The 24,178-nt window shown below is 39.4% G+C and overlaps 1 protein-coding gene across 9 annotated transcripts in view; it reads left to right on the top strand.

The window, feature by feature from the left end:
* PGAP1 (post-GPI attachment to proteins inositol deacylase 1) overlaps positions 1–24,178 on the top strand; it is a 79,689-nt gene that overhangs the window by 11,275 nt on the left and 44,236 nt on the right. For 8 of the 9 annotated variants that reach the window (XR_012154346.2, XR_012154345.2, XM_078848005.1 and 5 more), the window contains exons 2-12: positions 3,750–3,903; positions 8,091–8,278; positions 9,295–9,466; positions 11,386–11,546; positions 13,274–13,326; positions 13,504–13,570; positions 15,493–15,598; positions 17,078–17,133; positions 17,217–17,300; positions 20,519–20,568; positions 23,727–23,778. Coding sequence is in view for 7 of the 9 variants with exons in the window: in XM_078848005.1 (XP_078704131.1) it covers positions 3,750–3,903; positions 8,091–8,278; positions 9,295–9,466; positions 11,386–11,546; positions 13,274–13,326; positions 13,504–13,570; positions 15,493–15,598; positions 17,078–17,133; positions 17,217–17,300; positions 20,519–20,568; positions 23,727–23,778 (1,143 nt within the window). In the remaining 2 variants the exon portion in view is untranslated. The remainder of the gene's footprint in view (positions 1–3,749; positions 3,904–8,090; positions 8,279–9,294; positions 9,467–11,385; positions 11,547–13,273; positions 13,327–13,503; positions 13,571–15,492; positions 15,599–17,077; positions 17,134–17,216; positions 17,301–20,518; positions 20,569–23,726; positions 23,779–24,178) is intronic. The other variant, XM_073306278.2, reaches the window with a different exon arrangement.

The raw sequence follows: 24,178 nt of genomic DNA, 5'->3' as shown, positions 1-24,178 counted from the left end.
GAGGGGCTGTGGGGGCAAGCCTCCTGGGCCAGGAGCTCAGGGGCCAGGCAGGAGGGTCCAACGGGCCAGATGTGGTCCGTGGGCCGTAGTTTGCCCACCTCTGTCCTAAAACTATCTATTTAGAGTTTTATACTGCTACCAGTCATCAAAGTATCTGAGTGCCTTTTACTAAAATCAATAGCAAAATCCCTAGTAGGCTTCAGGAAGTCTCTGTTTCTCCCTGTTTGGGGTCTAAACTTAGTTCGGGGTGGGGCTATTTCATTTGTTTTTTTGATTAATATGAGTTATGGGTTAGAAGGGGTGTCAGAAGTGGACCAAAAAAGCAGGAGGGAAGGATGTTGAAGGACAGTGCAACAGTCGTTTCTTTCAGTTACTCAATAAGTCTCAAACGTATCTTTCTGGTTATGTTAACTTGTTTTTTCCTCTCCTTTCCCCTTACTCACTTCTCACGGGTTGTCGAGGTTGATTCCCCACTCTGGCACTTTGAATCTGCAAGGATTCTAAAAAATTAATACTGGCCACACCAGGCTTATTTTAAGCTTCCAAGGTTACAGCTTTTCTCTGGTTTCAGAGTAACAGCCGTGTTAGTCTGTATTCGCAAAAAGAAAAGGAGTACTTGTGGCACCTTAGAGACTAACCAAGTTATTTGAGCATAAGCTTTCGTGAGCTACAGCTCACTTCATTGGATGCATACTGTGGAAAATACAGAAGATGTTTTCTCTGATCTTGGATAGGTAGATGCTGCCACCAGCCAAGTGCAAAACCCCTTTGAGAATCCAGGAAGGCACACTTGAGAATTTCTTCCTGTGGGGTACCCTCAAGCCCTTTCACACACACACACACCCCCTCTGGGGAAGAGCTGAGAGAGAAGAACAAAGGAAATCCTCTGTTGCCACCAGCTAATTAAACAACATGTGCACAAACCTCTTAGGACACAAAAATCCAATTCTGTTCTTTAAAAAGGTACATTTTATTAAAAAACAAAAGGAAGAAAATACATCTGGGAACTTAGGCTATTGCTAGATTTAAAAAGAGCAACTACAATAATTAAGCATCAAAAATAGTTTCTTGAGGTCCAGTTTAAAGGTTACAAGCAAAACAAAAGCACCTGGGGTTAGCACAAAGAAGTCTACAAGCCATAAAGAAATAAAAGGGATAAACCTAATCATGTCTTCCTAGACATTTCCTGATCTACATACATATCTGGGGTTGTAAATAAGTAATTTCTAGATATGATTCTGATGATTTTTTCATACCTGGCCCGAAACTTCTTACAGCCCGGTTTACCTTTCACCGGAGAACGACAGACAGTCAGAAGGGAAGTCTTTGTTTCAATTTTAAAAAGTTCTAGCCTTCCGATTGGCTCTTTTGGTCAGGTGCCCACTCACTTCCTTTTACCTATGCATAGCAGCGAGATTTTTTAACCCGTTACAGATAGAGCAATTAGAAAACAGCTACTAAAGGGATTTTATAGCTACTGGCTGGCTGGGTGTCCATAAGGGAGCTTCCCCCCCTTTATTTATCACATGACCCCCAAATCACAGATGGTGTTGGCTCACCGAAGAAGTTTTTTCTTAGTCTTTTTGACTGTGTGAAGCCACTTCAGTGCAGCATGATCAGTTTGCAGGTGGATACGCCGCCTGGTATGGGCTTCTCCAGAACATACACAATGGTATAACATTCTTTTTCTGAGACTGACCAGTAGCTTTCCCTTTTAGAAGGTTTTTTGCTGAGAAACACGACAGGATGGAATTGTTGATCTGGTCCTTCCTGCATTAAAACTGCTCCTACACCATGTTCGGACACATCTGTGGTTACAATGAAAGGTTGGTCGAAGTCCGGGGCTCTGAGAACAGGGTCAGACGTAAGGGCCGCCTTAAGCCGGTTAAAGGCTCTCTTACACTTCTCAGTCCACTGAACTGCATTTGGCTGTTTTTTCCTGGTTACGTCATTCAGTTGGGTGGCAATTTGGCTGTTGTGTGTACAAATTGTCTGTAATACCCAGCCAAGTCCAAGAAAGATTGGACCTGCTTCTTTGACTTAAGGACAAGCCAATTTTGGATAGCATTTACTTTAGCCTGTAGAGGATTGATCGTTCCTTGACCCACCTGGTGTTCAAGGTACGTTACCCTGTTTAGGCCTATTTGACATTTTTTGGCCTTAATGGTTAATCCTGCCTCCCTTATGCGCTGGAAGACAGCTTGGAGGTGTTCCAGGTGTTCTGCCCATGAATTTGAGAATATGGCCATATCATCAAGGTAGGCGACTACAAACTCCCCAAATCCAGCCAGATTTACCAGTCTCTAGAAGGTGGCGGGAGTGCTTTAGCATTGGTTAGTGAAGACGTACCTTAGAGAGTTTACAGCGGTGCAGCTGCACCACTGTAAGCTCTCTAATGTAGCCACTCTAAGCCGACAGGAAAGAGCTCTTCTGTTAGCTTAACTACTCCAGCCCCCATGAGTGGCAGAAGTTGTGTCGGTGGGAGAAGCTCTCCTGCCAGCATAGCACTGTTCATGCCAATTTATTTGCACTCCTGAGTGACACAAATTATGCCAACATAAGCTGTAGTGTAGACATAGCCTTATAGAGGGGATGTTGTGGTCAAAATGACAGGTAAGGAGGATGATTTTGGCAAGATTACTTTGGTCAGACTGGAGGAAGGAAACGTTAATATACAGAAGACCAGAAAAGCAGATGTTGCAATAATCAAGACAAGTGATTTGACTATTGGGAAAAAAAGGAAGGAGGGATTTTTTTAAATGTTGTGACGGAGGAAGAATCCCAGAAGGAGTCAAAGATAACCTCCTAAATTGCATTTTCTGTAATACAGAAGCTCGCCGTCTTGACTAACAATTGCCTGGAAGGGTGAAATACATTAGCTTCCGTTTGCTGTTTTAGCTTCAGAAGAGCAAGTGCATATATTGTAGCAAGCAAAAAGTCATACTGTGTGTACAGCAATGTATTGCAGCTTATGTATTAGATATTGCTTTCTTTATATTTTGACGGTGTACAAAATGCACCACTTAAATGGATTTTGCTGTAAGAACCTACAGAAAGTTATTAAGATAAAACAAAAAATCAGTAGTTTTATTTATTATTTTTGCTACATATAACCAATCACAAAAGCTGAAGCCAACAACAGGCAACAGTAGCTGGATAATAAGATCCTAATCCAAATTGCACGAACGTCAATAAACTCCCATCGACTTCAGTAAGCTTTAAATCAAGCTCCGAGTGACCTGCAGTTAGCATCTTTCAGAACTATAAAACTACACCAAAGTGAAAGGGAAGAAATATCTGTACACAAAATAAAGATCCATCCGGATTTCTACATCTCAAAGGAAAAACAACTTTGTGGAAATCCTTGTCACAAAAACCTGTGGTCTCTCCAGCTAATACTCTTTCTCTGTACTACTTTTAGAAATTTAATTGTAACTTTAATCAATTTAGGACTTACATCATAAAGAATAGGTCTCCGGAAAAAAAAGAAAACCTTTATGTATTTCCTTCACTTATAGATTATAAGAAAAAAAATGATTTCCATAGCAGTCTTCCCTTTCGTAAATTTGCATAAGCATCATTGAGGCTAAATTCTCTTTTTTTGTCTGTAATGATGCAAATTGCTTCTTTTGTAATTATTGTTTATTTGCATTTTAGGAGTCCAGTATCTTCAATTCTTAGGAGCTGCTAAAGATCCATTAATTTTAGTCAGATACTGTATGTTTAACCATATGTATTTGTTGTCACAGAAAATAAAACTACCTAAGAAAATATCCAGACGTTTTCCAGCCTATGAGCTCTATCTCTATGGGGAAGGGAATTACGCTGAAGAAAACAAAAATCTGATATTGACAGGGATTCCAGTTCTCTTCCTTCCTGGGAATGCTGGGAGTTATAAACAAGGTATGGCTATAGTAAAGTGAATTTTGAAAGTTGTACAAACAGAGTTATCTGTTTTAGTTAAAGGCAGGAAGAGTTAAGTCTCTGGAATATTACTAAGACAGGTCAAAGCTGTTACAGGAATGATATCAAAATGCCTCATTGCTACTACTTTAAGTATAAATAATGAAGAATTTCCTTATGTACAGTGTCCAGGAGATAAGGGGCCATATTTTCAGCTGGTGTAAATTGAGGTGTCTCAGTTGAAGTCAGTGAAGCTATGCTGATATTCACCACCGGAGAACCCTGTCGAAGATGTTTACCTGGAATGAGACTTCACAGATTTCGAAGTCCATAAAGGCGTAGACATATTTGCTCAGCTACTGATAGCCTCTCATTGCAAAAAGAAAAATAGTCCAACTGTAGAGGAATGATATAAAAAAATACAGGAGGTTGGTTTTATGGGAAAAATTACCATACCAATTACATACCCAGCGAAATACACAGAGGACAAAAAAGTTACTTAAGAATTTGATTACCGGTACCTTTTATTCAATACTTAGACAAAGTACATTCACCTGCCCGAAAAAAAAAAAGCACACCTGTCCTTTAATATTAACTCTTTATAGACGTATGTAGTCTGTTTAAAAATGTGTAATCAGACATTTCACTCAATATAATAAAATAACTAGAAATGACATCAAAGGTGTTTTATGTATGCAGTTTGTAATATGGTAACACTGTAATCAATAGAGAGCTGATGACTATATTCCTGTATAATGTCTCAACAAAAGCTACGATTATTTTTTTGTTTCTGATATTTACATGGCAAGGATTTGTAAACCTGTTAACACTTCATAAATAAATATATAGTAAAACAAAGAAATAGCATAGCTTTAAATAATTTGACTCAATGGAATGTATTATTATTTAACCTATTAAGATTATAGATTTAATTCTGGGACTGATTCCCCACAGCTTTACCAGTTTTACCCCAGTGTATGTCCATTGAAATCAAATTGATTTCACTTAAAACTGAAATAATGCTGTGTTGAATCAATCACTGTTTTTAAGACGCATGTACATTGTCTGTCCAATGATTTAACTAAAAATTTTTACACAGTTCTATGTGAGGTTAGTTCTCTTAAATTAAGATAACTTAATTACGTTATTACATTTCTTTCACCTGACCACAAAGTGTTGTTTGTCCTCTACCCAAGGAAAGTAGGAAAGCATCCTCGTTTGAGACTAGGGTCAGTGCGACCCTTTCTGTACTGGCAAAAATAGGACCCATATAAATCACTACTGTTGCCCTCTGGTGGAAGCTCTTATGTAAATAAGTTCAGACCAGCCCAGGCACACAGTGATGAAAATGCCCCTAAAATCATAGCTTTACTGTTGTTACCACTCGTGGGCTCCAGTGGTGAGTTTGGGGTTGTATTTTCACTATTGTGGATACATCCTAAAAGGTACTTGTGCTTCAGGAACCCAGCACCTCTGTATGATTCCCACAGGGATCATTCTGTAATTCCTCTAAATTTCACTAACGTAGGCAGGAAAAATCCACAGTCTGCTACTCAGACCAGGTCTATTGTATTACACCATTATTGGCAACCTGACTGACCTGCAAAAATCTGATTGATTTTCGACTTGAACGATATTTTAGAACAGTCATATTGAATAAAAGCACAACTGAATTAGAAGAAGGGGTAAAACTCACTAGCTACTGGAGAATTCTGAGGTCTTTGATATGAAATCTAGTTTTAGATACCTTAAAAATAAGCTTCAACTCCTCCTCCCATCTACATAGGCGGTTTTGGATTTGCTGCTAGTTACCTGAGGGGCAAGTGGCTCCACCCTGGCATGTTGTTCCAAGTCTTAATGTAGCCTGTTTCTACATTTGGTATAAACTCATTATCTCCTGCTGTACTTCATTCCATTCAGAGATTGGAAGTAATAGTTGTATATTTGTAGAGGAAAATGAAGATATGAGAGTACTTTGTAATTAAGTAGTGTTTACGTTTTTGAAAGTGCTGTGCAACCATTAACTAATTAAATATAGCATAATGAGTGTTATTCTGAAGACAGTCATTCTTCATAGATCATTACTTGTTTTAAGAAAGTGCTTTGAAACAGAATTATTCAGCATTCTAATGGTGATGTTAAAAAAACCTCTGTGCTTTTGTAAACAATTAGTATATGCCCCAAAATAGTTTTAGTTTAGCTGAGTAAATAAGCCTTGCATGCATTTAGCCAATGAATAACTTATTACTGACTTTTTTAACCTTCAAAGGTGCTTTGTTAATTCTTTTGACTGAAATTATACATACTTTTGTCAAAATGACATAGTAAAACATTTCATAATTTATAGTTTTAGAAAACATATTTAAAGGCATGTGAGGACAATGATATCCAAAGAAGATTACTGAAATAATCATCACACAAGATGCCAAATGGACACTTGTAATTATGTTTAAAGAAGTACAGACTCTATTGTGAACTAATTAGGTCTTTTTGAAAACACAGCAATACAGAGAGTGACCATTTAGGAATCAAAGGGAAACATATAGAGTGATGTGGATCACTTGGTAGTCTGGGCCCACTTAAAGAAAATGTGTGTTATTGCAACCAAACTGAAGGTCATATATCTAGGAACAAAAAATGCAGGTTGTACCTACAGAATGGAGGAACTGTATCCTGGAAAGCTGTGACTCTGAAAAGGATTTAGGGATCATAGTGGACAAACATGAGCTCCCAGTGCAATGCTGTGACAAAAAGGGCTAATGCAATCCTTGGATGTCTAAACAGAGGAGTAGCGAGGTGATTTTACTACTGTCTGTGGCGTTTCTGAGACTGCTAACAGAATACTGCATCCAGTTCTGGTGTCCCCATTTTAAAAAAGAATACTGAAAAATGGGATAGAGAAGAGGCACAAAAATTATTTGATAGCTGCAAAAATGCCTTATCATGAGGCAAAAAGATCAAGAAGAGACTTGATTAAAGTGTGTAAGTACCTTTATGGGGAGAAAATATCTGGTACTAAAGATCTCTTTAATCTAGGGGGGAGAGGCATAACAAAGACTAATGGCTAGAAGTTAAAGCCAGACAAATTTGTATTAGAAATAAGGTACAAAGTTAACAGCAAAGTTGATTAACCATTGGAACAAACTACCAAGGAAAGTGGTGGAGCTCCCTCTCTTGAAGTCTTCAATTCAAGACTGGATTCTTTTCTGGAAGATATGCCTTAGTCAAGCACAAGTTTTGGGCTCAATACAGGAGTAACTGGATGAAATTCTATGGCCCGTATTATATAGGTGGTCAGATTAGATGATTTATGGTCCCTTCTGATCTTAAAATATATTAATCTTACCAGAGTGCTGAGGGAATTATTTAATATCTGTTCAGTGCTTTGAATATGTGGTGTTTAGCTTTTTCAACAGGGCTCATTGAGGTTGTTCGATAACTGAATCTGCACAGTGAGAGGATATTTCCAGGGGTGACTAAAGACAAAGCAGGATCTAGAGCTCACAAAATGTTGCTCTCTAGGAGAAACTTGCATTTTGTCCCCAGAGAGACTTTTCCCCATGCTCAAGCATTCTTCTTTGTAGTCTTTATACTAGGGCTTCAAGCGATTAAAAAAATCTTGCGACGCCAGCTACAATAGTGTCATGCAATCGCCTGTTCTCACTTTCAGGTGACATTGTAAATAAGAAGCTAGCAGCATTACCACCTGTAAATGTAAACAAACTTGTTCGTCTTAGCGATTGGCTGAACAAGAAGTAGGACTGAATAAATTTGTAGGCTCTAAAGTTTTACATTGTTTTGTTTTTGAGTGCAGTTATGCAACAACAAAAAAATCTACGTTTGTAAGTTGCACTTTTATTATAAAGAGATTTCTTATCAACTAACTGATATTTTTCATCCTAATTTCTCGTGTATGTATGTATGTCTGAAAACAAGGGAAGTATATTTATAGGTTGGTAAAAGAGGAAAGCTTTCCACTCTTTTTGATGCATACAAATGACTTGCATCAAGTGAACACTGGTCAGGTTTAAAGAACTTGAATATCCAGTGGTAGTAAGATAACATTTGTTTTTACCAGCTACATAGTGACTTGTTTGTATTGGAGAATCCAACTGAGAGTAGTAGCGTTGACTACAGTTAGAAGAAAGGTGTTTCTGTGATTTAACTAGTGCAATTTCTTTTCCTAGTACGTTCTCTTGGCTCTATAGCACTTAGAAAAGCAGAAGACATTGACTTCAAGTACCATTTCAATTTCTTCACTGTCAATTTTAATGAGGAGCTGGTTGCACTATATGGTGGTAGTCTGCACAGACAAACCAGATTTGTGCATGAGTGCATTAAAGTAATTCTTAAGCTGTACAAGGTAAGACGTGAGGTATGCACATGAATAGTATTTTGAGATTTTTTTTCCTTTTCTACTAAAAACTGGGGTGGAATTTTTGTTCAGTGGAAAATTGTGGGATGCAAATCTTTAATTGTAATAGATATATTGGCTATTATTTGTGTGGTGTAGATTATGTGGATGAGAGAAAAATACTCCTGTTTTAGTCTTGATTTAATAAACAAATTTTGGATTTTGTCTTTACTCTCATGGTGAGGGTGCCCAAAGCCTTGGATAGTTTTCTCATTTTTTTAAATAAAATATTTCCATATAATATGTAAACTACTTTGTAGTAGAAATGCAGTAGGCTCATTTATGTTTTCAGAACTGTTTATTTAAATATTTAATACAGATTTAGAAAACATGCCTCAGCCTAAAAGCTTATTTGCTGGTCTGCTTCCTTAAGGTTCTCAAACATTATAATATCAGCTATAAACTACAGTTTTTGAAGTACAGCACCTCCTACATTCTAACTTTTTCTTGTGATGAGCCTGTGTTTACTTAGTGATTCTGGAAGACCAAAGCATCTAAAATATGGGTCAGTTAGTAACATCTTGTCAAACTATTAAACCTGACTATTTTCTTTGAGCAACATGATTAATTTAAGAGGAAAAATGCACAACTTTTAACTAAATGATAGATCAACGTCTAAGGCCTTGTCTACACTACAGGGGAAATTCGATCTAAGTTTCGCAATTTGAGTTACGTGAATAGCTTAGTAGCTTAGATCTACTGACCGTGGGATCCACACTACGCAATGTCAACGGGAGACGCTCTCCTGTCGACTCCACCTACTCTTCTTGATCCGGTAGAGTACAGGAGTCGATGGGAGAGCGATCTGTGGTTCATTTAGTGGGTCTTCACTAGATCCACTAAATGAACTGCCGATGGATCGATTGTTGCTCGTTGATCTCCTGGTAAGTGTAGACAAGCCTTAAGTTTCATCTGTTTGTTTAAATGAATGTTCTCAAATTCTAACTTTGAGTGATTACTGTTTTCTTTTTCTGAAGGATCAAGAATTTGCTCCAAGCAGTGTTGCAATAGTAGGTCATTCCATGGGTGGTCTTGTTGCAAGAGCATTGCTCACTCTAAAGAATTTTAAGCCTGAATTTATAAACCTCCTCATTACACAAGCCACACCTCATGTTGCACCTGTAATGCCTTTAGACAAATATCTTACTGGTAAGTTTACTTCAGTTAAGTGTTGCATTGGGCACTATGTTTCTTTCTTAATGCTTAAGTGTGTGTGTGTGTGTGTGTGTGTGTGTGAGAATCTGTTGCATTACAGTGGCCTGAAAACACATTGTTATGGAAAAAGAGAGATGCTCTTAGAAGCTCTAATCTTTCACTCTTTCTCCTATGACAGAACTGGGACACTAAAAGAACATCAGTTTGTCACATAAATATCAAAATATTGTCTTTCAGCTTTTAACTTGACCTTTGGTGTAGTGGTGGGAACACTTAATTTCCAGCATCTTACACAGAAAATAGAAGTAATTTGGAACCTTGTAAATTACAGGTCAAAGTGATTTCCTATTTCTCCCATGAGCGAATGCTTCCTTGTGTTAAACCTTGATATTCAAAATCACGTTCTCTTCTGACTGTATACCTAGTTATTGTGTTACTTTTTATGCAATTTGCCAAGTTTCATCCTGCCCTCTCAGTGAAGTCAAAGGTATTTGGATGGGGCAGTGAGAATATTAAATACAAATATTGGTCCTAATTGAGATTAAATGTTTGTAGATAGCATAACGTACAAATTTTCAGAGCCCAAAGGAGAAAAGAATTACTGCATTGACATTATATCAATACTCTGCAGTATTTTAATTTTTATGAAGTTACACTTGATAAGAATGCACATTTCAAAAGTTATGAATCTGTACTGTGCATTGGGTGACCAGGTGTCCGGTTTTTGACCGGACACCCGGTCGAAAAGGGACACTACTGGCTCTGGTCAGTACCATCAACTGTTAAAAGTCCCATTGGCGGTGCTGTGGAACTAAGGCAGGCTAGTCCCTACCTGTTCTGGCTCCATGCTGCACCCTGGAAGTGGCCAGCAGGTCCAGCTCCTAGGCAGGGTGCCCACAGGGCTCCGTGCGCTGCCCCCGCCCCAGCACTGGCTCCACACTCGCATTGTCCAGGAACCATGGGGTTGGTGCCTGCGGGCAAGAGCAGCACACAGAGCTGCCTACGCCTAGTAGCAGGATCTACTGGCCACTTCTGGGGCGTAGTGCGGTGCCAGGACAGGGAGGAAGCCCGCCTTAGCTCCCTCGCTGTGCCGCTGACCGGGAGCCTCCGGAGGTAACCCCTCTCCCAAACCCCCTGCCCCAGCCCTGAGCCCCCTTCCACACCTTGAACCCCTCTGCCCCAGCCTGGAGCCCCTCCTGCACCCCAGAGCCCACACACCCAGTTAGAGCCCTCACCCCCTTCTGCACCCCAACTCCCTGCTCCAGCCCAATGAAAGCGAGTGAGGATGGGGGAAGAGTGAGCTACCAAGGGAGGGGGAATGTAGTGAGCGGGGGGCAGGGCCTCCGAGAAGGTGCGAGGCCTTGGGGAAGGGGCAGAGCTAGGGTGTTCGGTTTTGTGCGATTAGAAAGTCGGCAATCCTAACTGTGCAGTAGTATATTTTTGTGTGTGTGTATAATTATTTATTATTATTTATTAGTATATTATATGTAGAATTTTTTGTGTTCTATCTTTTTGTTTGTATTTTGTGGCAGCTAAGCATGGGTGATCCCTATCCCCTTGATTTTGCCACTGCTGCCTTTCTATTAATTTCTACCTCTACTGTTGACTGATATCACAAATGCATACTTCCGTTTGGCCTTCCTTATTGATCACTATCGATCATGAGATTAAATATTTGGAAGCGCATCCTCAGCTGGTGTAAAAAAACAGTTGCATCTGACTTGTCTGATCACCCCTGCATTGGGTACAGTTTTGTTGTCTAACACAAGACTCAAAAATGGGAATGGAAACTTGACTTCTGGGTAGGCTGCCAGCACAGCTCAGAAAAAACTGTTTTTACTAAATGCTGTGAAAAAATTTCCACTGTTTCTTTGTATAAAGTGAATTTTAATCTATTTTCAATTTTTTAAAAGATTTTTATACAGCTGTAAACAATCATTGGATTTTAAAGGCCCAAGATGTAAGAAATCTAACTACCCTTTCTGTGGCGGGAGGATTCAGAGATTACCAAGTTCATTCAGGACTCGCTTTTCTACCCAGATTAAGTCAACATAGCAGTGCCTTATTTGTTGTGGTAAAATCTTTTTTTTTAATTGTCTTCTAATGGTATTATGTTAACTGTTTATGGGCTGTATGTACCTGTGTCTGAAAACAGTATGTATGGCGTAGTATAATAAATTCTTATTGCAGTATTACTAGGTTTGAAAGAACACATCTGATAATGAGATGTGCCATATACAAATTTCACTTTGGAGCACAAAGGTGAGGTGGAGAAAATTTCATTTTGTAGTTACTTTTTCCACTCTGCTTCATAATCCTTAGATACAGTGGATTTAAAGCAACTTGCATCACTAGTAATTAATAACTGGAAATTTGTTTGTTCTTTAACCTGATTTGTAACAGAATTCAGTTGGCTACTAACTAAGAGAGTAACCAAAGGGTAGTATTGGACAATGGTTATTTTCAACAAAGGCGTTTTCATGTGCTGTTCCATAGTGGTGGTCTTGTATACATACCTTGAGCAAGGGGTACCAGAGGTTTACAGCATGTATATTGAAGAATGGTACATGGCGTCTTGTTACGCTGATAACACCCAGATTTATATTTCTATCTCCACCAACCCCACTGGTGAGATTTACCTGGGCTCAAATGGAAATTTGGGTGTTGGCTAGTGACTTGAAACTCAACCCAGACGAGTGAATTATTTCCCTGTTGCTGTTTGCCCCATGCTATAATGATTACATTGAAAGTTTGAAATAATCCCTGTCTGTTGAGAGCTGCTTGCCATTCATTTTAAGGTTTGCAGCCTGTGAATCTTGTTGAATTCCTACCTGATTCTGATTATCCAGCTGGTAGCAGTAGTCAAGAGTATCATCTTTTTTTGGTAATAAATGTGCATAATTTTAGTTTGGGTGCAGTCTTCACATTGGCGATCTATGCCTTTCTCATGTCAAAGCTGAGCTATTATAAAATGTTCTACATGAGACTCTACCTTCATATTATTAGGGAACTGCAGTTGGTGCAGAACATAAAGGCACTTATCTGGCATTTCACTCAAATATCATATTGCAGCTGTGCTCCATGATTTTCCATAGCTATCAGTTCACTTTTGATTGAAATTTAAGATATTGGTTTTAACCTGTGAAGCCTTAAATGGGATCTTGGCTCTTACAAGTCCAACTCTTCCCCCCAGAGTGGTAGGACAGAAATTGTGATGCTCTAAGGCTAACAGATTAAATGGTTGAAATGTACAGTTGCTAAATATTCTTTAGAGGTGGGAGGTAGGGGTGTGTGTGTGTCTTGGTTCTGTTATGTTCCACCTGGTACTGTTTCCCCCTCTGTTCCACCCTGGATCTGTCAGAGTCCAGAACTGGTGACATTCAGGCTACATTGCAAGTCTCTCCTACTTACCCAGGTTTTGGAAGTGGATGCAGATGGCTGATGGATAGTTGGGAACATGGGATAATAGAATCCATTTAAATAAGTTGAGAAATGTATGTATATTTGTTTGTTTGTTTGTTTTAAAGATAGCGAACCTTAACTTTAGGGAAAATGATAATTTTTATTTTTTTTTTAATTTATTTTTTAAAGAAAACTAACCGTGAGAATTCAAAGTGTGTTCCTGAAGTGATAAGGTTTTTTCTCCAGCTTTATCTTAAGGCTAACCAAGCTCTTGTCTGATAATTTTGTAAAAGCCCATCTTAATAAATATTCAGACATAAATCACAAATACATTTTCAAATTTCTAATGTTTTAATGTTGAATCCCCAAAAAGCTAATATATTTTTCTCCCTCAAACAGAGCTCAGCAGTACCTAGAACTTGGGCCTCAACAGACCACCTCTCCATAGTATGGTAAGCAAATAGGACAAAGAAGTTAGGTAACTGACATGACATCTTTCTCCATCCCTTACCTTCATCTCCTTTTATAAATTCATTTAACTTCAGAGAGTAATTTTCTGAAAATATCTAGCCCATACCTTTTTTTGTAGTTGCATTTTTAAATATAGTGTTCCTTATGTTTTGTTCTAGGTGTAAAGAATTGGTCTTGGCTACCATTAGGGCATTTTTTGATGTTATTGATGAAACCACCAAACAGGTTTGTAGTTCCCATTTCCTGCATGCCCCATAAATACTGGGAGGAAGGTGAGGATTTTCTTCCCCCAACAAAGTGATGTTTTAGCTACCATTGTAATAGTCAGGGACAAATACTGTGTATTACTTTCTGATAATTTTATGTCATGTTGAAAATTGCTGGCTTTTTGATGTCTCGTGCTCCAGAATCTTGTGTTTTGGGTTCTGTGAAGAATGACAATGGTTCAGTTTTTGCTGCTGGCTGAGTCAGTGAGTTAATTATAGCTGGGCTAATACCCTGACTTTCTCACTGAGATAGAATGAGTTAAACAGGCCTGGGATCTTGTGATCCTAAACAAATCTGCTCAGCTGTACTGTGATAAGGTACACACATTTGCTTACATATTTAATGTCCTTTTGCAAATTTATTTCAACAAAACAGAAACCCTCTATGTAAATTTGGAATGCTTACTTAGGGGAAATCAAGGGAAAAGCTGATGAGTTTACTAGTTTTCTTCGCTTTCTCCCTATTTATTGCTTCTTTTTACTCCCTCTGTCTCATTTTTCTTTTCTACCTGCTTAAATGTTATGTTGCCCACTGCATGTTACTGTTTGAAAAACTATTTGAAGAACCTTTCACCATATTTCATCCTATTCCTGAACCTTTGCGTAATTTTACAGCAATAAAAATGAAGAACTGGGAATAAGGCTGAGAGGTTGGGTCATTCTTTGATAGCTTCACTGGTCTCTGAAGCTTGTTCAGTTGAACCCTTTTTAATATGGGTATAGAAAAGTTGACTGGTCCATTGGGGAAAAAAATTTTCAGAACTCATTGGGGATGGCTATAATACTCACAAATTGCATAGCTATATTTGCAGAAAGTAGGAGGAAACTTACTTTGGGAGGTTGATTTAAAAAAAAAAGAAAGAAAGAAAGAAAAATGGCATAGGTTTGAAGCATTTGAACATTTTAGGAACTCAGACATTTGAAGTGTATGAGTTGGGCCCAGGAAGTTGGATTAATGAGCACAAGCAAGTGAATCAGTTATAGGTAAGGCTGTGACTCTGTCACTGAGGTCGCAGAAGTCAGAGATTCCATGACTGTCGCAGCTGCAATGGCCAGTGTGGCTGATCCCAAGGCCAGCAGAGCAGCTGGCCCCAGGTGCCCCATAGCCAGCTGCACTGGACACTGCTCAGGTGGTCCTGGGACAGCTGGCTCCGAGGAGTGCCCGAGCAGCAGTCCTGGGGCCTGCCACACTAACCACTGCTCGGGCAGCCTGGGGAATACCCTGGGGAGCACCCGACCGGTGGTCCTTGGGGCCTTGGAGCAGGGGTGGCTGGGGGCAGTCAGCCCCCGCAGCCAGTGCAGGGGCTAACCTTCAGCCCCTGGGTGCCCCCAGTAGTGGTGTCCTGAGGCCCCTCAGAGCAATGTTGTCCGGGGCGCCAGGAACTGCTAAGTTTTAGTCATGGTATTCATATAGTAAAAGTCATGGACAGGTCACCAGCTGTGAATTTTTGTTTATTACCTGTGACCTGTCCATGGCTTTTACTAAAAATACCCGTGACTAAATCTTAACCTTAGTTATAGGTGCATGAAAAATTAACTTGTTACATGGGTCTTCAATTTATCACATAGATATCACCTTATGGTGTGTGTATGTGTCTGTCTCTTTAGCAATATTTATATAATACAGCTTTTTGGTTTTATGTATACATAGTTTTAACTTTTTGTATAGTTCGAGCAGTTGCAATTTGCAGATAGCAGTAATTGGATATAGATGAATAGAGTATTTTTATTAGCTCCAGATATTGAATTGAAATTAGAAACTATATTATCCTCTGACTTTTACTGTAAATAAAGCTGCATTGCTGGCTTAATGTCTTGGTAATTCTTGTAAAGCACACAAAATGCTAAGTAGATTTTTAACAAGTTGTCTTGTATTTTTAGATAACCGAGGATCCAAAGAAGAGAATGTTAGTATTGAATCATCACTTTGTGAGGCACCCAGCAAAGTTCTTTGAGGAAGGTCCTGAAACACTTACTGAACTTAAAGGTATGCAAGTCTAATTCTTTGACCAGGATCTGAGGATACATTTTGTCTAAGAGTTAATCTTCTCACTACTGAATTGCTGAAGCGCAGACTCTTTCTTTAGGCACCACTCAAACACCATTTGGAATGCATGGCGACAAACTATGGTCTTGATTCTTGTTTCTAGCTGCACTAGGCTTGGTTGAGGACCATAATGGGGCAAAGAAATGCCACTTTTGCATTCTCCAGATTCTGGGGAGTAGCCAGGAAACAAAAGTTGTTCCAGTTTAAGCCTGGCTGACCGATCTCCAGCAACCACAGGAGTAGCTGGAGTTCAGATGTTCTGACTATAGCCTTTCCCATGTCCATACCCTATCCTGGTGGGGGGTTGGTATGTATGTACTGTAAAGCCACTATGCTAATTATGGATGCTTGGGGAATTCCTAGGTGCCCAGATGTGCAGATTCAATGGCTCCTTTCCCTTGACAGAGCTGGGCAAGGAGACCCAATCTATAATGAAGAATTGGCTCCTCTCTGGGGTTGGAGAATCTGCAGAATTCCTTATTTGACTTTCTCTGGCTGCTAGGAAGTTAACAAGGAGGAGCCATGGCTGTAGAGCCCAGGAGTAACTACCAAGGCTTAATTTTGTTGAAATAGGCTAGGAGGAGGTGAATCATATCTTTGCATTTCTTTAGTTTACAATATAACGGACATCATTTTATAGATTAGGTTTTCATTAATCATTTAGTCAGATATTCCCCCTCCCCCCACTTCAATAGCAATTTGGAGTATATTTATGTGCAATTTTTTTCAATTGCATTTTCCTCTCTCCTCATTCCCTTTTGACACTTGCCTAAATTTATCCATGCTGTAATGCCATTAAGTTCAAAGGAGTTACAAGAAGGGTGAATTTGAGCATGTGCTATTACTCCTCCCCCTTCCTCCTTCCTTTCTGCTCATACTTTCTTCGTGTAGTCAGTCTTCTGCTCCTAATTCTGATGCCTGAATTTGGGCTTTTTATGTTCCTTTCCTGTGAGACTGAAAGTGTGGTAAGGGCAAAGAAAGTATGCTGTGCTGCTGTATTTTCAACACTCTCTTGTCTGTATTCAGCCCCCATACTGACATTGATGCCCACCAGATGCTAATGCTATTTTTCTTTGAGACCTTTTATTTTAGCACGTATTGATAAATTTTGCAAGTAATAATAGCATCCCTTGGTTTGGCGTGCTGTATAGATAGTTGATTTTAACTATTGTATGCAATTCTGAATAGCAGTCGTGACTATTGCATTACATATTTTAATGTTCCTATGTCTAACTTCTGGAGATATGAACAATAAGTTGATAAAATGTGCTTGATAAAGTAGAATGTTTGTGTTTTGTGAAGTTCTGCTGATGATTACTATTATACGTCATAGGCAATTCCTGCAGTAACATACAACTAGAATTAAGGTTTTCCTATCACACGCAAGTGAGCAAAATAAAGCATATGGTTTACTTCTAGGAACTTTGATTTGGATTAAAATCAAATCCTCAAAATGGACCTATACAGTTTATAATGTAAGTAGCATTAATATCTTTTTCTAATTTCAATTTTGTCATTTCTGTGTTTTTTTCTAATAAGCAATATTTTTTCTTTTAAGGAATCTGATGGAAAATATTTCATGTTTCCTCTTTCAAACCACAGAAAAACCTACAGTCATGTCCACTGTCAAAACAGTATGTTGGTGAGAAAATATGTGCTTTCTGTATTTTTGTAAATATATCTGTTGTTACCCAATTTTAACTTTATGAAACTGAATTGTTGTTTCCATTTAAACAGCTGTATTGAGCTAACTACTCCAGTAATTATTAAACAGAGACCGCTTTTTTACTGTAATCCCTACGTATTATTACTTGTTTAGGGGCACATGCCTTTTAGTATTTGTTATGTTTAGTGTGTTCATTATCATAGTATCTGAGTACTGCACATATATATACACTAAGGCCTTGTCTTTATGAACAATTAGACTGCGACAAGCTGAGGTGTGAATCTACCCCACACTAGTTTGCTGAGGTCTAACTGTGTGTGTGTGCCCTGCTGACGCATTAAGAGTTTGTTAGAGTACTTTAAGATTTTTATGAACTGTTAACACGTGTCAGCACATGGACAGTTAGACGGTGGCAGGCTAGAGTGCGGTGGATTCACACCTCAGGTTGCTGTGGTCTACCATGTAGACAAGCCCTAAGACTGACTTAGAGTTGCCAATAATAGATTTTGCAGTTCACCACTCCAAACTTCAGTAGCTTTGGGTCTTTAATGTAGCAACGCCCCATCTTATGCCTCATTCAGAAAAGCATGTGCTTAAGTGACCTTCCTGAATAGGGAGGCTATCCCAAAATGGGGCTCTAGTAAGGGCCTTATCTAGAGCAATATAAATGAACCGGGAGTTAGTAGAGGGTATGGAGCTCCACCAGTTAATGTGTTCTCAGCTGTTTTTCCTGTTGAGGAGATGGGCTACTGTGTGCTATACAACTGGAGTTTGTGTTTCTTCCACTTTTTAGCCTCAAACATGATGATTTGCAGTAGTTTCACCTCAAGGCAAAGATATGGATCACTTTGACTCACCACCTCATTTGAAAAGGAGGAGTGTAGTTTCTTAACTGGAGGTGGAAGAATGCATTTCTCTACATAGGTGTTCGAGATTAGTGAAGAGTCCACTGAGACTCCAAGATTTCATACAAACTTGGTGAATGGAAGGTAGATGCCTTTAGTGGAAGGGAGAGGTCAGTGTCTCGGTTAGCTCCTATAATTGTTCCCCCTTCCCACCAGCATCACTTCAGACTTACCTGAGTTCATTTTGAATAAACTGCCCTTAAATGTCCTCATCTTTTGCATTCATTGTGATGATGTTGAGCGTGCACGTAGAAGAGGGAGGTATAAGGCTGGGTGTCCTCAGTAGAGCCCATTAGGAATTTTGCAACAAAGCAGGTTTTCATCAGGAAATGCCAGTTTGTCACAGAAATGCATCTGGTTTGAACTTCTGACAAAACATACCGGGCTCCAGTGGAACCCTGCCTGGCTTCCTGCTAGCTCAGTTAGTGGGCTTCCAGGGTTCATGGCTTCGGGGCAGCCCAGACATAAAAACTACCCCATGGCTGGAGATCCAAGGGCTTCGAGGCACCCTGCTGCAGAGCCAGGAACCTGGAAGCTGTGGAAACACTGGGAGACCCAGCTTGAGATGTGGTTCTCAAGGCTTCTAGTCCATGGTACCAGGCACCAAAAGCCTTGACTCCCATGCCTAGAGGCTCCTGGCTCAGCCATGGTTCCCAGGTCTTCTAGGCTCCCAGGCCATCTGCGAGCCTTCTGCCCTGGGAGCTGCAGCTGAGCCAGGGGCCTCAAAATTTGGGCTCCCAGACTCAAATTTCATTTAAAAAAATTTTAAACAAAATGTTTTGATTATTTCAATATGATTTTTTTTTTCAGGTGTTCCCTTCTGTGAGAAGTTTTTGGAAATTCCGTTTTGGAACAAAAAGTAGAACACCATTTCCCGCCCCCAGAATATTGGCATTTTCTGCTAAACAGAACTTCTGACTTTTGATTAGCTTTAATCATTAGCAATGTTGTGTCTGATTCTTGCATGAGAGTGGAATTTGCTTTATAAGATGTAAAATAACTGAAGTTCTTTAAATCAGACACAACATTGCTTGGTAAGAATATAAATTTTACTTGGGCTGCTTGGGTATTTTGGAACTAATTTTTGATTAGGCTTAATTTTGAACTAACTGAATTTTTGATTAGGCTTAATTTTGAACTAACTGAATTTTTCATCACATTTATAAGGTATATTAATTGCTGACAGGATTTTGACAAAAACAATTGCTGATTGCCAAAAAAAATCTATTGTTTGTAGTATAACTACAGTACATCTTCAATAGTTGTTTTTCGTAACAGTCCTTAAACTAGAATTCTTGATTACACGATTATATAAATAATACTTTAGTTTTGTACTGCCCCTGTCATCATCTTCTTGTCTGAGGATCTATTGTCTTCCAAATACTTTACTTTACAATTTGCTTGTGAGGTTGGCGAGGAATATGGAGGGAACACTTTTGCCACCTGTGGAATGCACAGCAGTCAGTTAATAATAATAATAATACAGTAACTTTACACAACAGTTTGGGACAAGAAATGAAGATCACCACCACATTCTGTTTGAGGGATTTAGGTAGGCACAATATAACTACCCAGATACTGGAATTACCACCCCATCTCTTTAGAAGAGTGCTTTGAGACTTCTGAACACTTCACTTTTGTTTCTTTCATGAGAAATAATAGGTGTTCTAGGCTGCAATATCTTCTGTTCATTTTCATGGTTAGCAAAAACGAAAAAGGCAAATTATTAAACATATTTCTTGTTTAGCGAAAGATTCTCATTCTAGTATTTGAGCTGTTTGTTCTACTTTATCTCATAATCATAATTCTGAGTTTGTGGTATCAAGCATCTTGGCAGCAGACACGATGTCATTAACACTCTACAGAATCAAGAAAAAGAGATGGTGAATCTTACTGATTACAAATAAATAGCTAAGGAAACAGGAGATGAATCATACTTCATAAGCAACTGCATTTTTGTGTTTTGTTTGAGTGTGTAAAGTTCCTCTTAGGAGCACTTGGTGGTTATAGTGAGGGCCACTATAGAAATGTGTGATAGATAAGGATTGGGAAATGAAGATTGAAGTCTGCTCTTTTTTAATACACCTTGATGTATATAAGTATTGAAGGAGGATTAGAACAGTGGGTGATGTCTGATGAGGTGTCACAGTTAGGCAGGTATAAATTAAGAGTGGATCATCAACACTAACTCTAAACTTTTTTGGAGTGAAGTTCAATATTTTTATATTTAAACTCACACACAAAATTTAAAGTAGTAATGCACATTTTCACATGTTATTGATTTAACAGGGTACAAGTAGCTGGATTTATGGCTGCTTAAACAGTAGTTCATCTGTGTGGTGAGTATAAAGGCTTTTTGTAATTTATTTAACTAGTTACTATAAGATCAGTTTTGGGCATTCAGTCATGCAACACAGAGCAATTTAGGAGGAAGAACTATAGGGATTTAAAAAGGATTGCTGCTGTTAAAATTCATTGTTATCTGGTATAATGTACAATCAGCTTTCTTGATACTTAAATAGATTCAAAGCAATATTAAGTGACCTAGTATTTAAAGAAAAAAGGTAAAACTCAACTTTTATTGCAGTGTAACTTGTTTTGTTCATAACTTGTATGTAATATCACTTTAATACGTCCTCTGTCATGGGACTGTATCCATTGTATGCAAAGGATGGACTGAATGATCTTCTTCTTCCCTAACTACTATTATGAATTTATTGTCACTTGAGGACATTTAGAAATGGATGTGCTTGTTTTAGCAACTTCATTTTAGCAAATTAGATTGTCAGGTTTAATTGATAAATTTTGGAATTTGTAATGAATTAATGCAAATTGAAACCATTTTTAGGGCCAGATTCACTAGCCGTTTTAAATCTGCTTTGTTGAACTCCAACAGCTCAGAGCTGTCTTAAAGCAAATTTACTCTACTGCTTGGGTTGGCATAGGGCTAGTGTAGTAGTCTTCTGCCTCTGTATTCTGGGCCAAAGTAAGGGAGCATGGCAAGGGTGCTTGTATGGCCACTTGGTACCCAGGTGTTATAATTGCCCTGCACTGGATTAGGAACCACAAAGGTGTCTTTTTGTAACCCCTTTGCACACTCTCCGGATCTGTATCAAGCTTAGCCAGTAAAGGGAGTTGGGGCCATTAAGTCTAATTTAACTATAGTATCGTTTTTTTTATTGTGAGTTAAGTCCATATAGTCAAACAGCACCATTTAAAGGGACCTGGAATAGTTTCAGATGTGGTTGTGGATTTTCAATCACTGACCATTTTTAAATCAAGATTGGATTGTCTTCTAAAAGATTTTCCCTAGGAATTAGTTTATGGAAGTTTTATGGCCGCATTATGCAGGAGGTCATACTCAATCACAGTGGTGCCTTCTGGCCTTGGAATCTATTAATCTTTTGAGAAATGTCTGGGTTTTTGTTTAAAATATGTGTAGCTGACTGTCAAGGCTAATTCTCCACTCTGGCACTTCAAGTGCAGAAGGTCGGGGCCCACAAGGATTCTAAAAATTAATACTGGCCACTCCAGGCTTGTATTAAACTCCCAAGGTTACAGCTTTTCTCTGACCTTGGATTGGTCAATGCTGTCACTACCTAGTGCAGAACCCCTTTTAGAGCCCAGGAAGCGCATTTGGGAATTCCTTCCTGTGGGGTACCTTTCACTACCATCCCCCTCAACCCCCCCCCCCCCCGCTCCAGGGAAGAGCTGGGGGGCGGGGAGGAAATCAGCCTTTGCCACCAGTTAATTAAACAACAACGTGCACAAAAATCCAATTCTGTTCTTAAAAAAGGTAAATTTTATTAATTAAAAATAAAAGGAAGAAAATACATCTGGAAACTCAGGCTATTGCTAGATTTTAAAAGAACAACTACAAGGATTAAGCACCAAGAATAGCTTTCTTGAGGTCCAGCTTAAAGGTCACAAGCAAAACAAAAGCACCTGGGGTTAGCACAGAGGAATCCACAAGCCATAACGAAATTGAAGGGATAAACCTAACTGAGTCTTCCTAGACATTACATATCTGGGGTTTTAAATGAGTAGTTTCTAGGTATGATACTGATGATTTTTTCATACCTGGCCCAAGCTTTTTACAGCATAGCTCTGCCCTGTCCGCCTCTCCCTGGGAGATCAACAACAGACAGACAAAGGGGAGTCTTGTTTCAATTTTAAAAAGTTCTAGCCTTCCCATTGGCTCTTTTGGCCAGGTGCCCACTCACTTTCTTTTACCTAAACATAGCAGTGGGACTTTTTAACCCTTTACAGGTAGAGCAATTAGAGAACAGCTCCTAAGAGGGATTTTATAGCTACTGGCTGGCTGGGTGTCCATAAAAGGGAGCTTACCTTTCCTCCCCATCATTCATCACACTGACCTAGAGTAAATTCATTAACATATAGGTCCAATATCCACTTTGAACTGCCACCTGAAAGGCTTTCACCAATAGGCAAAGCTGAGGTTGCATATGATACACTTTTATAAATTCCCTTAAGCTGTGAGAACAGTGGATGCTTTTACTTATTGTGCATTGCTTCAGTACAAATGCAGATATCAGTTCATTAAGTGTTTTCATTATGCTTCAAAAAGTTGAGACTAATAACAGCCAGATCTTGTGAATGCAGCGGTATTGATACCTATACAGCTCTGCCAATATGTCTAAAATCAGATTTGCAACATCTCTGCTCTTTGAGTCGTAAATTACTTTAGACTGCTAAATTATAACGTGTGGTATACGGACAATCATTCAGTTAACTATAGTTAAGGCTTTGTTTTAGTCACGAGTATTTTTAGTAAAAGTCAAGGGCAGTAAACAAAAAATTCACGGCCCGTGACTTGTCCATGACTTTTACTATATACCCCTGACTAAAACTTGGGGAGGGACCCCTTGGAAGGGCAGCCCTGGGGGTGCTGCGGAGAGGGGCGCATCCTGGGGGGATGCTGCGAGTGCTGGGGAGGGGGGTGGGGCATGCTCCCAGCTCCTGGAAAGTGGCAACCCTAGCTCAACGTGCTGCCTCCGCTGTGCCCCAAGCCCTGGTTCTGACGCTCCCATTGGCTCCGAACCTTGGCCAATGGGAGCTGCAGGGGCGGTGCCTGGGGGCGGAGGCAGCATGTGGAGCTAGGAGCTGAGGGGAGGAGTTGCTGTCACCCTTCCGGGGAGTGGCCCCCGCCCTCCTAGTAAGCACTGCCCCGCACCCCAGCCGTGAGCCCCCACCCTAACTCCTGCTGCTGGGGGGTGGAGTGGGGGGGCCGAGTCTGCCCCAGCAGCAGCCTGGCCCAGGGGGTGTCAGAGCTGCTCTGGCAGCTCCTGTGACAGAATCCGTGACCTCTGTGACAAACACCGAGCCTTAACTGTAGTAGAAGTAGACCTGTTACCTTGTGCATTTCTATAGAGGTAGAGAGAGGCTGGTACATTAATACACTCTTACTGCTTGCTCCTTTCATAATGAATATGTGCATTTTGTATATTTGCACTTTAAAGTATTTTAACTTTTACAGCCTGGAAGGTTTTGATTTATCCTGGAAAGCTGAGTTACTGCCAACTGTTAAGGTAAATTGTACTATACATTATTTTGTTGCAACAAAATGGAGTGAGCATTTACATGAAGAGGTTTTGTGTGGGGTTATGAATAATGTAATGCATTCACATGTTGTATAGAATTTATATGATTTCTAAGCCATGTTTCCTCTTGGGATATATGCTACTGGGGGAGTGGGAAACTATCTTAATTTTTGAGGGTATATGAAAGTGATGTTTATTCCTACAATAAATTATTCTAAGCTGGAGTTCAGTTTAAAAGTCCATACTGAAGTTTTCAAAAGCAAATATTAAAAACTGTAGCAATTCATTGTTAAGCCTATAGAAAACGTAAAAGAACATTGTAGTTTACTAAACTAAAACTACAGCAATAAAATTGAGTTCAAAAATCATCTTGGGTTTATAATCAAAG

This window comes from Lepidochelys kempii, chromosome 11, assembly GCF_965140285.1.
Source record: "Lepidochelys kempii isolate rLepKem1 chromosome 11, rLepKem1.hap1, whole genome shotgun sequence".
NCBI lineage: Eukaryota > Metazoa > Chordata > Testudines > Cheloniidae > Lepidochelys > Lepidochelys kempii.
Note: the sequence above shows the minus strand (reverse complement) of the source record. Positions and strands in the feature narration are given on the sequence as shown.